This window comes from Daphnia magna, linkage group LG3 (genome assembly GCF_020631705.1).
Source record: "Daphnia magna isolate NIES linkage group LG3, ASM2063170v1.1, whole genome shotgun sequence".
Classification (NCBI taxonomy): domain Eukaryota; kingdom Metazoa; phylum Arthropoda; class Branchiopoda; order Diplostraca; family Daphniidae; genus Daphnia; species Daphnia magna.
Window position 1 is genome coordinate 3,082,452 of NC_059184.1, and position 15,345 is coordinate 3,097,796.

General features: G+C 37.4%; 3 protein-coding genes and 2 long non-coding RNA genes across 26 annotated transcripts; 3 read left to right on the forward strand and 2 right to left on the reverse strand.

Annotated features, from left to right (window-relative positions):
* Window positions 1-54: 54 nt before the first annotated feature.
* Window positions 55-2,867, forward strand: LOC116919475. 10 transcript variants are annotated; one of them, XR_006644396.1, is made up of 7 exons: window positions 118-443; window positions 500-1,336; window positions 1,414-1,574; window positions 1,632-1,837; window positions 1,899-1,948; window positions 2,019-2,131; window positions 2,664-2,867. It is a non-coding gene; the product is annotated as an uncharacterized LOC116919475 (long non-coding RNA). The 10 variants fall into 10 exon arrangements; XR_004391918.2 differs by lacking the exon at window positions 2,664-2,867 and having other exon boundaries at window positions 55-163; window positions 244-443; window positions 1,899-2,160; XR_004391911.2 differs by having other exon boundaries at window positions 1,899-2,131.
* Window positions 2,868-4,232: 1,365 nt separating this feature from the next.
* Window positions 4,233-6,686, reverse strand: LOC123470607. Of its 6 annotated transcripts, none has more exons than XR_006644391.1 (6): window positions 6,287-6,686; window positions 5,713-6,234; window positions 5,468-5,646; window positions 5,308-5,405; window positions 4,824-5,142; window positions 4,233-4,645 (listed from the first exon to the last, which is right to left on the reverse strand). It is a non-coding gene; the product is annotated as an uncharacterized LOC123470607 (long non-coding RNA). The 6 variants fall into 6 exon arrangements; XR_006644394.1 differs by having other exon boundaries at window positions 4,233-4,465; window positions 4,526-5,142; XR_006644393.1 differs by having other exon boundaries at window positions 4,233-4,449; window positions 4,514-5,142.
* A 2,480-nt stretch (window positions 6,687-9,166) lies between these two features.
* On the reverse strand, window positions 9,167-15,330 carry LOC116919294 (caspase-1). 4 transcript variants are annotated; one of them, XM_032925272.2, is made up of 8 exons: window positions 15,079-15,330; window positions 14,922-15,022; window positions 14,390-14,529; window positions 14,081-14,328; window positions 13,847-14,022; window positions 13,655-13,787; window positions 13,369-13,582; window positions 9,167-9,295 (listed from the first exon to the last, which is right to left on the reverse strand). In XM_032925272.2, exons 3-7 carry the CDS (start codon window positions 14,452-14,454, stop codon window positions 13,374-13,376), a joined length of 831 nt encoding a protein of 276 aa, XP_032781163.2. In that variant the 5' UTR covers window positions 14,455-14,529; window positions 14,922-15,022; window positions 15,079-15,330; the 3' UTR covers window positions 9,167-9,295; window positions 13,369-13,373. The 4 variants fall into 4 exon arrangements, with proteins under 4 accessions (XP_032781163.2, XP_045027067.1, XP_045027065.1 ...); XM_045171132.1 differs by lacking the exon at window positions 9,167-9,295 and adding an exon at window positions 11,508-11,699 and having other exon boundaries at window positions 15,079-15,329; XM_045171131.1 differs by lacking the exon at window positions 9,167-9,295 and having other exon boundaries at window positions 13,130-13,582; window positions 15,079-15,329.
* LOC116919295 (galactose mutarotase) lies at window positions 10,081-11,572 on the forward strand. 2 transcript variants are annotated; one of them, XM_032925275.2, is made up of 4 exons: window positions 10,081-10,396; window positions 10,453-10,720; window positions 10,791-11,319; window positions 11,373-11,572. In XM_032925275.2, the coding sequence occupies exons 1-4, from the start codon at window positions 10,186-10,188 to the stop codon at window positions 11,505-11,507; spliced, it is 1,143 nt and encodes a 380-aa protein (XP_032781166.2). In that variant the 5' UTR covers window positions 10,081-10,185; the 3' UTR covers window positions 11,508-11,572. The 2 variants fall into 2 exon arrangements, with proteins under 2 accessions (XP_032781166.2, XP_032781167.2); XM_032925276.2 differs by having other exon boundaries at window positions 10,086-10,396; window positions 11,387-11,572.
* On the forward strand, window positions 11,712-13,197 carry LOC116919296 (caspase-1). Of its 4 annotated transcripts, XM_032925279.2 has the most exons (5): window positions 11,712-12,060; window positions 12,115-12,395; window positions 12,457-12,632; window positions 12,705-12,852; window positions 12,916-13,197. In XM_032925279.2, exons 1-5 carry the CDS (start codon window positions 11,957-11,959, stop codon window positions 13,176-13,178), a joined length of 972 nt encoding a protein of 323 aa, XP_032781170.2. In that variant the 5' UTR covers window positions 11,712-11,956; the 3' UTR covers window positions 13,179-13,197. The 4 variants fall into 4 exon arrangements, with proteins under 4 accessions (XP_032781170.2, XP_032781168.2, XP_045027064.1 ...); XM_032925277.2 differs by having other exon boundaries at window positions 12,457-12,852; XM_045171129.1 differs by having other exon boundaries at window positions 12,121-12,395; window positions 12,457-12,852.
* Window positions 15,331-15,345: the final 15 nt, after the last annotated feature.

The window sequence follows — 15,345 nt, forward strand, 5'->3', positions numbered from 1 at the left end:
CAGGTGTTTTCTGCAGACGAAGTCGATTCTGTGAGCGAATCAGGTGTTACAGAAATTTTGGACTAGTGCCCATTTCGACCACCAGGTTATCTTCTATCGTTGTTGCGTAGGTGGGTCAGTTTTCTTTGTTATAGGCTGTTGTTCAGACGTCGAGGTATCCATGGTAAAATCTATTTCCCCCCGCAGCCGGTGGGCTTGTCTCATCATTCTCGATTTACACAACGACAACATTTTGTGTTGCAGTTTTCTTCGCTGTTTTATTGTCCTTTGTATAGAGCGTAAGTCCTTCTAATAGACCAACATATCTGCGGGAAAGGATCTGCTTAGGGACAGTGAGACATCAGCAAATACAACCACGGAACCATATCCAAATTGTAGCCCAAAACTTGTACAGGAGTGATACTTCCCAAACACCTATGCAGTCTGGAATATTTGGCAGAATGGTACACTAACATCCAAAAATATCAATTATATCCCTTATTTGCATATTATTTTTTAGGGGACGAGTGTAAAATATTTCAATTGTGAGACACCGGAAAAGGCCAGTGCCATTCATTGCCTACACAGAATGTGTAGGCCAGAAACACCAATTTGGAACTTGAGATTCTCAGGTTGATTGTTTAAAGGCAGTAGTAACTATGCTTTTCTGTTCTTTTCAACGTCAAGAAGAGACAAATTTATTGATTAAAATTAAGGAACCCAAAAATTCCTTTTGCACCATGGTGTTAGTATGGTCATCAAGCATCCATCTCCATGTATTGAAAAACCAACAGCCCTTTGGTCAGGGAAACAGATGTTTAGTCTTATTCTTTGACCCACACTTGGGAATCACATTAGTGATTCAATGGTGGTCAATTTGAGAACTAAAGGAAAACAATACTTAAAAAATAAACTTGTATTTTTGCATCACTGATGTATTTCTTTTGTTTCGTAATTCAGAGGTGCCAGCAGGTTGAGTTGATAAATCTTCAATTGGCTCTGGTTATCAATTTTTTAAATGTGTTATTGCGTCATTACGGACAGGATTTCGCCATCGAGGCTGTGTGGAAACTGCCTTGTAGATTCTTATTACACGATGAACTGAGGATTTTCCATCGTCATTGAAGATGTCATCGGTAATGCTTTTTCACGGAGTTTGTTTAGTTTTCTAATTTTTATCATTCCGTCATGTTTGGTGAAACACTGCTGGAAGAAAAACAGATACTTCGGGACAATGGTAAGGCTGCGACAAAAAAATTTGTCTTCTCGCCATAAGTCAGCTGCTTTGCCTTCCCGGTTACAATGAAGAATTGTAAGAAATTTCACTGAAGATATTCAGTTTGTTCATGATGTTTTCGTAAGGGCGCCTTACAATTTCTGTAAGCAAACATGCCTATCTAATTGTTTTCTCCTTCGTGGCTTGCCAACTTTTAGCGAGCTGTCATCAACATCCTTGATACACAATCGCCTTGATATTACCTTATAGAGAGTGAAAACATCGGCAAAGTGATGATGACCTACGGGGTTCAAGGAACGTCAACCACTTCAAACAATATGCTGGATGTCTTTAGCACAATGGAAATTTGAGTTGTCAAGTAAACTGAAGTTTTTCTATCTCTTTAATTAGTTTTAAAACTTTTATAATAATGCAGGGTGAACAAAAAAACACTCAGGCGTACCACAATTATAAAGGAAAACGGTATACAATGAAAAGTCAAAGCATAAGTGACGATCGTCCGTCGCGTTGTTTTCGGAAACGATGAGTTGTCACAGTGAAATCTTTTGCATCAACAAAAACTGGTTGACTGATAGGAAAGGAGTCCGTTTTGATGCTTTCGTCGTTAAAAGCTTGCAATAGGTACTTACGAAGTTCTTATATTAAGTTTTTGCTGTGATGATCTTTTACTGTGCCTTTTCAGAAGCTTCTTTCAGAATTTTTTCGGAAATAAGCCGGATGATGAATTTAAATGTTATCTAAGCTATACAATTAATAATGTTTATGCTTATCTACGTTTTATGAATTTTTGTTATTTTTATAGTTGGATAAAAATAGTGGATTTGACCTGTTTGGGGCAAGTTACCGAAAAAAATGACAATGATTGGAAGAACGAAACCGAATTTCCATTCTTTAGTCGTATTCCCGTGTGTTACGGTATTAATAGTTAAAAAAATTTAAGTGCATATCTGGGCTCCCTTCTTTTCTGAAGCCCCGTTTCCCCTTGACTCATAATAAGCCCGTAGGGGGTCATGCCCCTACTGTACGGTATATATAAAAACAACATATATCGAGGTTTGGAGGGCTCTGGCCGGAAAGGGGACGTGGGGGTCCTCATAGTTTGATGAAATGCTTATGGAGGGCTATGTCGCTACCCACAAATCCGAACTAAAGGCTAATCGCTCCTGTAAAAATGTTCCATTTCTTCGGCTCTTCTTCCGGCTTCTCTTAGCCAAGCACTGGGTAATCTCCCCGGTGAGTCAATTGAGGCAGTGTCTCCCCCTGCCTTGGTTGACAGCAACTTTTGAAATGGTTATTTTGCCTTTTAAAAGTTGCAAAATATTTCATTATGTGGAAAATTGTCAATACAAATTTTATGTTACATTAATTTTGAAATATTTATCATTCATATTTTCTTTGTGTTCATACTCTATACATTTCTGACCTTTGAATTTTTTTTCTTTTGTAGATGGTACTTTTAACACTGCTGAGCTGGCTACTGATGTGCAATTCTTATACTGAGAATTCCTGAGTGCCATTGAATTACGCCGATGAAATTCCAATCCTGGAGTTGGATTTTACTGTTGTACATACTAGAATCTCATATATACGACAGTTTTATTTTACTGTGTAGTCGTATTTTACTTGTCTAATATACATGTATATACCGGTTTATCAGATGTATTATTTTCACTTTTATTTCACACAATTTAATTTAACTCTTTCGGGAATCGATCCCCAAACTTTCAGCGGGCATTGCCGAGGCTCAACCATTGAGCCATGAGTTATATTTAATATTGAACTAATATTAGAAGGCAAAAAAGATAATAACGGTAATTTTTATAGGCTCGTAAAACTATATGCTAACCTGAAGTGCTTGCATACAAGGATGACAGCTCTGTGGTAGAACGTTGGTTTACAGATCTAAGGGTATCGGGTTCAAATCCCGGTTGAAGGACACGATATTAAATGAAAACGTACGTTGTAATTTCAATGCGTTTCTATTCGGTGTGTTTATTATGGACATGTTAATAGGAAATTATCTTCAATCATGCTACAAGAATTATTGTAAGTCCGAATTTGTTGGACTCAATTAACAAGTAAATATAGACAATTTCTTTTAATGACTTATGGCTCAGTGGTAGAGCATCGGCAAGGTACGCCAATGGATAATGGTTCAAATCCCACATGAGTCGAAAGTATTGCTACTACCATCAACAGTTTCAGTTAAATGAACATATGTTATAATCTTATATACACTTAATATTGGTCAAGCAATATGTATGAGTTCCCTCGGCAGGGGATGCCAATGGTAAAAGTCAATCGCGAAGTGTTCGAGTATCAAAATACGCATTCACACAGAAAATCAAAATGAACAATTTATTAAAATTTGTTATTGGATATTCTGTTGGGCATTGCCAAAATATCCGTCCCATTACTTCGTAATGGGGAAGTTTCTCGACCCGACTGGCAGACGTGGGAGGTGGACACCTGGGAAGGTTGGGAGCCCAGGACATCGGGAACCTACCTGGGAATCGAACCACGAACCTTGGAGTTGCTAGGCAGATGCGATGCCTTCCTGGCAACCCCCCCTACATCCCCCCCATTGATATTTGATCCCGTATATACAACTTTTTACAGTTATCTCAATCGGTTGAAGACCTAGATATCTATATACCATGTCTCATAGCTCAATGGTAGAGCGCTAGACTGGAATACTGTATACCTTGGGTTCGATTCCCATTCAGGTGTAGTGGAATTCATTATCTATAATATATAAAGTGGCATACTTCACAGTATGCAATCCATGGTTAAATAGTTGTAATGAAATTATATAAACATTTTTTAAATTAACAAACTTTAGATTGAGTAGTCCAAACTCCATAGTATGTGTTCATACTATACGTTCTTCATCTAAGCTGTAATATTCTAGTATGTGCGACCAATAACACCGTTTACAGATTTTTGGTGAAGGCGCTGTAATTTTACTGTTAGAGATTTTTTAACCTATAAATCAGAACTATAACTGAAGACATTAAATGCTGCGAACGCTTTATTTTCGCGATGGTATTTATTTTTACAATGAAATGTAACGTGACCCTTTTGGGAATCGAACCCTAAACCTTCAGCGTACCGCTCCGATGCTCTACCATTGAGCCATAAGTCACACATTCCAAGCTTCAACTTTTACCAAGAGCTTAAAGGTAATTTGTTCACACTTGTAATAACAATTTAAAGTAGCCCAGGGTTCGTTACTAAAACGCTTGTAAACTGTCAGTGATGCCGTCAATAAAGTGAATCAGCAAATATATTGTGTACCTCTATAAATACCTCTAATGGGATTTGATCCACAATCATCCAGCGCCACAATCCGATGCTCACCCATTAAGCCATGATTCGTACATAGGCACGCAAAATACCTTCTTGTTGCTTAAAGGCAACCTTTTCCCACTTGTAAAGGGTTGAAGTATAATCAATGTAAACGAAATAAATCATTCGACAAAGGTAGTAATTCAATTCTGCAAGGGTTTAAACCCAAACAGATTCCGAGATGTGACAAGACGACGTATTTTGGAAATTTTGGCCAATCATAAGATTCTGAACGGTCTAGAAAAGTATCTCAAATTACCCGAAGATTGAGCCTGAGCTGCTGTAAACTAGTGACGACCTGCTCGGATTCGTCTTTACGCAGGAAACCGTTATCGATATGGATGGCCTGCATTCGCGACGAGTCGTCACCCTGTAGAAGTGCTTTATGGAGAAGGGCAGCACAAACCGCGGAATCGACTTCGCCGCTATAATCGTCGTAATCCACTCGCATCGACCTCGTCCGCCGCGTTAATGGACGGCTTCTTTGTGATGGACGGCTTCTCTGACGTAACGACGCGTAACAACGTAACAATGCGTAACGAACGTAAACCGTTCCGCCGCGTAAACTGAATTGGGACCTGTTCAAAAGTAACGTAAAATTCATTTTTACTCGACCATTCATTAACTTGACCCTGAACATATGCATACATTTCCATGTTTCCAAAAGTTAAGGGTAACAATACATTAAGCAGAAAAGCCAACTAAAAAATGTCTATGATTTGTTTTTTTGTTTCAATCTTTACCTCCTGAAATTATTATTGCTTTATAGCCTTGTTGAAGCAGAAGGGCACCTGGGGTTTCCAGGGCTAGAATATCAGATTCCACACATTGTTCACTGACTCTGCAATCAATAACTTAAAATATAAGTTTTTTAATTAATAAATTTTTTATATCATCTATCACCCATGGCTTTGTGGATGGGTGTCTGCCTGGGAACCTGAAGATTGTGGAATAAATCTCCATTTGGGAAAACAATTGATGCAAAGTAATAGGTCATTTGTTGTTTCATTTTATCAGTTTACAATTTGTTTAAAAAACTTGCAATGAGAAAAAATGTATTAACTTCCAACTTTAGGTTTTTCCTGCAAATATAAGAATGCCAAAAAAATCACTTTATTAACATGATTACAGATTTGACAAATAAATACCTTAAACATCTTTGTGGGCAGAGGTTGGAAGTATTTTGTATTCTTTTGTTGCTCACACTTGTTATGTAATTTGCCGAAATCTAATTCCTAAAAAGTTTTAACAATTTGCCATTTTCTACACAGACTAAATAATATTGGTAAAATGAAAAGAAAAAATCCTTGAACTTCAACTCTGTCTTAATGCTTCCAGCTGTTTTGAATACTGTATATCCATTTGAATTAATTTTCTTTTAGATTGAAGTGTGTAAGGAGGCTAGACTGGAGTGTGTCAGGAGACTGACACACCTCAATCTCTCTTTTCCCCATAGCTGCCCAAACAGTTTGAAGATCCGTTCACAATATGGTCGTTTCTCCATTTTTTTAACGATTTATTATACATTCTTCAGTTTTCTTCTTTTAGTAGCTCTAGCTCAGCTACATCCACTAACTTGGCTGTCACATTACTGTTGTTATTGATCACATCAGGTTGCCATGAGTATGAGTGCTTCACAATATTCTGTCACGGAAGCGAAAGTCTGATTTCTAAACGTAACTGTAAACACGTAGACAATAAGTAAAATTTTTACATTAATACCTATCAAATTTTGATTAACTCCATAGATAAAGCTGTTTGCAACAGATTAATCTAGATACCTATGTCGGTTGAACAGGTTGGAATACATTTACGGCAAATAATAACAAAAAGTTACTTCGAATACGAGAGAATAAGCAAAGAAATTTCTATTTCCTTAGACTTCCATTTCCAACATCATCCTCAATCGACTCCGCGAGAAAATAAAACAACTGGCGAGACTTGGCTGCGTAGCGTAAGAACGTATTCTCACAGATAAAAATGTTCACAAGTAAAATTCCACTAATAAAATTGATCATTGACACTTATGCTCCTTAATAAATTGTTGCAGAAGCACAATGTTTTACAAGTAAAAATGTTCATTAGAACCTTTATGAATAAAATCATTTTCACAAATGCAATGTTGCATTATTAAATATCACCACAAGTAAAATTAACTTTTTGAAAGAAATTTATAAATAGTTCATAATTAAAATGTTTCAATTGTAAAAATATCACTGATAAAATGGTGCGTATTTAAATTGTACTACAAGTAAAATGTTGTTCATTTGTAATAAATGTCATAGATAAAACGGTGCATTTGTAAAAAGTATCTAAAGTAAAATGTTTCACAAGTAATTAATATTACAAATAAAATGAACCGTAGATAATAAGTTTCATAAGTAATAATTCAAAATTAAATTTTTGCACAAGTAAGATAATTTTTTTAGAAACAAATTTAGAAATAATTCATAAGTAAAATGTTGTAATTGTAATACATGACATAGATAAAATTGTGCATTTTTAAAAAGTATTACTAGTAAAATGTTTCACATGTAATCTACGCTACAAATAAAATTAACCATTGATAACAAGTTTCATAAGTAATAATTCATAAGTAAGTTTTTGCATGGTCATATACCCCTGGTTGATCCACCACTATAGACCAAGATCGGATGCTGAGTTGCCAAGGCTGAATTCCGACCTGGGGTATTTTTCCTCTCGGGCCCTATAGGAGGGAAATGAAAAATAATATATTTAATTAAGTTGTAGTTAGTTTTATTACAAAATCTTTTGGAATCGTGTATTATACCTCTGTGCTGATATAATACACAAAATTTTATCTCCAAAAAAGCTGTTATTTTTCCAGGAACTTTTTGAAAGGTACTTGTTTACAATGTACCGTAGCAGACGTAAAGTGATTGACTGTGACTAGTGACTGTAGTGTCAAACTGTTTTCGTTTTTTATGTCATGAGTAGTGTAGTTTGTGATGTCAGTAATGAGTTATTTGACACAGTTAGTCTTTTTAAGTTATCTGATTATGCTAAAGGATTTATTCATAAGGAAAAGAATTTACTTAGAAAACGTCTGCTTCTTGTTCTACAGTTGTAATACGGGGAGGGGGTGTTGTGGAAAGGTAAACAGTACCTTTCAAAAGTTTCCTGGAAAATAACGCTTTTTGGAGATAAAATTTTTGTATTATATCAGCACAGAGGTATAGTCACGATTCCAAAGATTTTGTAAAAACTAACTACACTTAATTAAATATATTATTTTTCATTTCCTCCTATAGGGCCCGAGAGGAAAAATACCCCAGGTCGGAATTCAGCCTTGGCAACTCAGCATCCGATCTTGGTCTATGGGTAAATTTCCTCTCGGAAAAGGGATACCCTCTTGTGGGATTTACCATAAAAAATACCCGGGTTGTGGATCGGGGCGAAAGAGTGATTTTCCACCCGGTGGGAGCGCCTCTTGCGGGTGTGTGGTTCTCCTCCACGCAAAAAATTCATTTATCGCTAGATCCTAGATGACAGTCCCATCCCAAGAGGAAAGATTTTTCTACTGGTTGTCAAATAATAATGGTTGGATGGTAACGGTTTTCTTCGTTGCTTCAACGGCTTTTACCACGTCAACTGCCGCATACATTTTTCAGCACTCCCGATGAGATGGGACTTTAAAAAATTTTCAACTTTTTTTCGACTTTATGGTTTTTCTTCGTTTCTTCAACGGCTTCTACCACGTCAACTGCCGCATACATTTTCCATCATTCCCGATGAGTTGGGACTTAGAAAATTTTCAACTTTTTTTCGACTTTGAGGTTTTTCTTCGTTTCTTCAACGGCTTCTACCACGTCAACTGCCGCATACATTTTTCATCATTCCCGATGAGTTGGGACTTGTTGTTGTTGGGACGACAAATTATTATTGAACCGGTTACTTGTGATAAGTGTTACTTATGGATATATATTTTGAAAAGTTCATTTTGAGTTACTACTGCAACAAATTACTTCTAAAGCAAATTACGTTTGAATAACAGTTGCAATGGGCAAGTGTTCTAGTGGATAAAGTTATTTGTGAATAATGTTATTCATGAAAATTATTATTACTGAACAACTTACTTGTGATAATATGTTACTTATGAATATATGTAAAAATAATTAATTTTCATTTACTAGTAAAACAAATTACTTCTAAAGCAAATTACTTTGAATAATAGTTGCAATGGGCAAAAGTTCTAGTGGATATATTTATTTGTAAATAATGTTACCTATGAAATGTTAAGTATAAATGATGTTATTTCGTGTTACTTGTAAAACAAATTACATCTGAAACATAGTCGCAATGGGAAAAGTTCTAGTGGATATATTTATCTGTGAATCATGTTACTAATGAGAAAATTTTTATTTTGTTATTTATGGCATTAATTACCAATGGACATTTTTACTTGTAAAAATAATATAGCTTTACTTATAAATATTTGTATCAATGGAAATTTTTATTTATGGAACATTGTATTTCTGAAAACATTTACTTGTGAACAGACGAAATTTTATTTTTACTTATGAGCGTTGTTACTAGTGAGAATACGTCACTCTGCAACGATCCCGCGAGACTTCTGCTTTCTGTGTCACGGACACGGACAGCATAACAATCGATCGACAAATCCAATATTTTGTAGACTCCTCCATTGAGGGCGAGGTCTATTCAAATCACTAGTGCGGTCGTCAACTTTGACATGGCATCTCAAGTTACCTATAAATTACCCAAATAAAATTATTAATTATTAAGAAGTAAAAATCGGTTTTTGAATAAAACGAGCTATAAGTGTGAAACTAGTAATGTGCGTTAGGTGGCGCCAGTGTTTTCTAATTGGAGAGAACAGCAGACACGTAACCATTGTCCTTATATGTAATTCTTTCCGTTTCCTCACGGTGGCAAAAGTAATTCTATTAGAATCTCCTGCAGAAAAATACCACGTAGTAGTGATGGCGATATATCGCGAAGTATAGACATTCGATATATCGATATCGGTATTATTTTTCAGACTTATCTGTATCGGTTATGTTCGATAACTTTCGCACCGAGTACTAATCTTGCCTTGCATAAGTTGTACCAGTATGGTATAACGGTATAGCTCTAGTCTGTGACAATCGAGGTTCAACGTTCGAATCTTAGTACAGGCAGAAATAGTAAAATTTACTATGTGCTGATTTAAGTATTTTTATCGATAATGAATCTCTAGTTTCGCACAACGTTAACAGTGAAAGAACTTGATGGGAATTTAAAGATTATGGACAACTGTTAAAAAGAAAGGAAGGGTGAATTCAAGTGAAGATGGCGGAAAGAGCCGGAGGAGGCTGGAAAATAAAACAAAGAAAAAAATTTGTTTCCACTCCCCCAAAGAGATGTTAATCCTGAGGACCTACCGGAGAGCATTATTTCAGTGAACGAAAGATGGCGTTTCTAGTTCGTGTATTTAGCGATAGATGGCGATGCGTTATCTATTTTTATATCTACGATAGACAATCGTTATCGTAGTAAACGATATCGAAATATCTAAAAGAAGCGATATATCTATTCGAGTACAGATATATCGCCAACACTACCACGGAGATAACTGCCGCTTTACAACGAAGAAAATAATGAGTTTCTCATCAACTCATGTGACACAAGAAGCATTCGGTGAAATAAGAACATCGGACGGAATCCAACCTGTTACCCAATTCACGTTGACTAATCCACTTGGAGTTAAGGTGCAATTCATCACCTATGGTGCCTCAGTTACCAACGTTTTCGTTCCCAACAAGAAAGGAGAACTTCATGATGTTGTACTGGGTTTTGACGATATGGCAGGTAAATGAGTTAATTTTGAATATTTATGCATGCTACATTTGAATGCTTTCCCATAGGGTATCTAAAACATGAAAACCCTTACTTCGGCTCTACAGTAGGGCGGGTAGCCAACAGAATTGCAAAAGGGCATTTTAATTTAAACGGTATTGAATTTCAACTGGCAAAAAACAACGGCGATAATCACCTGCACGGAGGAACTGTGGGATTCGATAAGGTAGTTTGGCAAGCCTACGCTCACCGAGACGGTAGGATTACTTTCACTCATTCGAGTCCCCATTTGGAAGAGGGTTACCCCGGTCATCTGTTCACTCAAGTGACCTACACGTAAATATAAAGTAAAAAATCTTTGAGAAGATGTGAAATGAAACATGCTATTAACGATTGGTGGGTGTAGGTTAACCGATTCCAACGAGTTAATAATAGATTACAGAGCGCTGACAGACAGGCCAACACCGGTCAATCTCACCAATCATTCGTATTTCAATTTGGCCGGTCATAACGCTGGAAGTCAGCAACTGTTGAATCATCACATTCAACTGTGTGCTAATCAGTACACCCCCGTTGACTCTGGGCAGATCCCTACTGGACGGGTTGCTAATGTGGACGGTACGGTTTTTGACTTAAGGTCAGAAACGCTACTGAAAGACGTTATCGCGAAAATTCCGGGTGGTGGCTACGATCACAACTTTGTTATCAACGATAGCAAGAACAAATTCGACAACAAACTACCCTTGGTAGCCAAAATTTGGCATTCGGAGTCCGGTCGAATAATGGAGTTATTCAGTGATCAACCAGGTTGTCAAATTTATACGGGTAATGGTTTTCCAGCAGATGGTTCGTTAGTTGGCAAAGGCGGCACAGTTTACTCAACTCACGCTGGCTTGGCCATTGAAGCACAAAATTTCCCTGACGCTATCAATCAGGTAATTTCGCTTTCTTATCAATTACGCTATGCCCGATAACAAGTACAAGTCAGCTCCGCGTTTCCAGCCACATTTTCCAGGATCCGTTCTTCAACCAGGTGAAGTGTATCACCGTACTATCGTCTACAAGTTTGGTACCCAATAGTGACCAGATAATTGATGTAGTAATTTCTTTAAATTTGATTTAGTAAATTTCTACATTTTATTGCTATTTCATTTTTTTCTCGTTATTCAAATACATTGCTCAATTCGAGAATTGCTGATAAAGCATGTTGTGTCACTATGTTGTGTCGTCTCTGGTGAACAATTGCACCGCTGTTAGCACGAAAGGTTTCGTCTAATGCAGTTTACTGATTTTCTTGTGATTTGCTTATATTTGACTGAAATGCAACAGAAATTTCCAAGAAGGCAAAGCGGGTTAAATTACAAATAGTATAAAACAGAAAATGTAAACAGATACGCCTTTAATTGATAAAATGCACATATGAAGCAACGCTATTCAGATAAGCAGGCAAGTAAAAACTATTTCCTGCGTTAACTTGTCCACTCAAGTGAGTTCTCACTCAGCGAAAACATCTCGGATAGGTCACATCCTATTTTGTCAAACTCCCTTAAATAAACTAATTTTACTTGGAGCATGAGTTCAGATGATTTTGTGGACGCCCAACCAGTCCCTCCCGTAGAGGCTTCAATTGTAAGCCAAACGGATAACGAAACATCATCAGCAACTCGGCCACAGCAGTAAGTAGAAAACTACCTTTTACAAATTTAGTTTACAAAAATTCTGATTATCAGCTCGAGAACCAACTTTTCAAGCCAAGACTGCGTGGATTATCCTATTATCACCGTACCTGTGAATAAAGACACCCAATGCTACAATATGCACCACAAGAGACGCGGCGATGCATACATTTTTCACCACACAGAATTCGATTCCAATTTGGTGTTAGGAGAAAGAAAAGATGACAAGGACTTGCTCCAAAAGTTGTCTGATATTTTAGCTGATCGTTTGGAGTTCAACGTTAAAGTTTTTAAAGACTTAAAATATAAAAAAATCGAAGAGGAAATAAAGAAAGGTAGGTGCATTAAGAATTCTATTACGTGTGTACCATACTTTGTCTTTCCCGTTCATTTCAGCGGCACACGAAAATCACAAGAATAGCGACTGCATTCTATTTGTCTTCATGACTCACGGATCCAATGATAAACTGTATGCCCGTAACACGCACTACACTCTCGATCCATTGCGATCCCTGTTCACATCTGAAAAATGTCGCACTCTTGCAGGAAAACCAAAAATATTCATCATTCAGGTTTGCTTTTCCTTTAACAACTACAGAGGGAAGTTAAATTTCTCGTTTCTAATTAATCTAATCGGGCAACAGGCGTGTCGAGGTAGTTTGGTGGACGAGGGAACCCTTATTCCTCTTTGTCCCAATCGTCGCATTAGCTCAAGTGCAATGGATGGTCCAAGCATTCCTTACAAATTATCAACACACGCGGATTTTTTAATTGCATATGCTACTGTTTCTAGTACTACGTAAAAAACCTACTTCAGTCGTCGAATATCTTAATCGATTATTGTCTTTACGACAGATTACGCCGCTTACCGAACGTGGTTCCTCCAAGCTCTTTGTAAGGTCTTGGACTCGGAGGAAAACCAGAAAGACGACTTCCTTTCCATGATGACAACCGTCCAAAGAGAAGTCGCCATTTCATTCGAAAGCGAGCTTGGGGACAAGCAGATCCCATCTCTAACAAGCTTGCTCACCCGCAAAATTTACTTTACGCAAAAGGAAAAGCCTCGAAATACGCTGACGAATAGAATGTCATGTATAAATTCGAATATTTCCGAGTAATAAACGGCGTGCATTCTGATGCAGCAATACGATCACGGTAAATTACACAGGCTGCGGTAAATATATACTTTTTAAACACCGGAAGACCTTATTGAAACGCCTTACAATTAGCCTTAGAATAGATCGCATAAAGTGAGACTAAGTTGGAACTATGGTATGGGAATTCATGTTCTTTTAAAGAACTACTTACAAATGTTATTGTTTGGGCGGGAAATAGACGCGACGTATGAGTTGGCTTACGACGCATGGGATTTGAGAATAGTCTCTTCCCAGTGTGGCCACTTTTAGTAGAACCATTGTCATCATCGAAAGCAAATCTTCTTGCCGGCCATATGTGATCAGTATTTCACAAAGAGCTTCAATGAACCATGAGCCATTTGTCGTGTTGCGCCAAGACACGTAGCCTATTGAAAAAAGTAAACAAAGACAATAAATTTATGTTACTACCCCCCAGCTAAAAGCTGATTCACACTCACCGGGAATAGTAGAATAGGCAATCATAAAATCTGCCATTGTTGGGATGGAATATTCTTGAGGAGCAACTGAATCCATTTGACTAGAATCGCTCTGCACAGTTAATCCCGCATCCTTTTTGTTACCTTGACATGCCTGTTAGATGTATGATGAATTAAACGAGAATTGTTTATTCAAACATTGATTGATTGGACCTGGATGAAGAACAGTTTTGGCTTTCCTGCCAAACTCGGACATTTATCCGACGTGAACGGAAGCCACAGCTCGTCGGAATGGTAGTACGAATCCAATGCATAAATCATACCATGCGTTCCATGTGACAGCACGATGACCATGACGCAATCATTGTCAGTGTGATCTAGCTCTGCCACTAACAGTTCAAAATTAAAACACTATCCTTACAGAGGAAAGACGTAAAGTAACATTACATTGCTTGATATTCCTGCGGACACTAGTAATGTCACAATTGTGGAAACACAACACCTCGAAATCTAGTTGGGATAACGCACGTTCCAGATTCGACACGTCCGTTTTCGATCCAACTCGTGGAGAAAGTTTCAGCGATGCGTCGAAAAGATCGTGGTTGAAAATGTAGGCTTTACCTCTACACCGGTGTTGCATGTTGTAAACACGCGAATCACGATCGACTGGATTGGATATCTTGCGGGATGGTCCCCTGAAAATATTCAGTTCGCTCTGAAATGCTATTTTTAAAAAAGCTGTTAATAATGTCAAACTTGTTTTTAGGATGAACAGCAGTAGGAATTTGTTGCCCAGTAGCTTTTGCGTCAGTTAGGTCCATCTTCGCGTTGTAGGTAAGTGTGGAAGTCTCAGTTTCGAACGATATTTCGTATTTCGATGTATGAGCCAGTGACTTCTACAGATAAAAGGAAACAACTGTTATCACAGCGAATCACCCAGTGAATCTAATCAAAGGCGAGCTACAAACGACACACAAATATTTAAAGTAGTGCGCTCTGGAATAGCGCGGAATGGCGTTCTGATAAGTATCGTGTCTTGGTGCAGCTTTTCAGTTACCATATTCTTGCGCCACATTATTATTATCACGGATTTTGTTTCGTACTTAAAAACTACCATAAAAATGTTTCCCAAGAAAATTTTTTGGTTGCTAAACCGTTATCCTAGAAAACCATACGATCCGACAGAGCTTATTTGTTTTTAAAGGCTAAATAAAATAAAGGCTGAATTTAGGGAAAACTAGCAGTATAATCTGGAATTGTTGAATAAACAAACAGGAAATCTACTTACGTTGGAATCGAATAAAGCAGTTTCTGGCCTGTCACTTGTTGTCGAGTCCCCAGAATTGCCTTGTCGTGCTGACCGTTCAGATTTTTAAATCCAAGACAAACCTTTATTTAACAAATTATTATAGAATCTTTTAAACATTTTCAATCGTAATACTAACTTGAACGAAAGAAAGTTGGGGTTTGCCGATTAGCTGGGAACAGCTATCTGGTGTGAAGCGAGTCCAAACTTCCTCAGCGTCGTGTGTATCGAACGTGATGCTTTTCCCATTTTTACCTTGTGACACTACGACCATCAGAAGACAATCGTAATGGCTGTAATCCATCTTCACCACTAGTGTTGAGAAGAAATAATTAATTACATGATTAGGAAGAACAAACAAACAACTTATCTTTTTCTGTGACGGTTCCTGATCGGAATTCAGCTG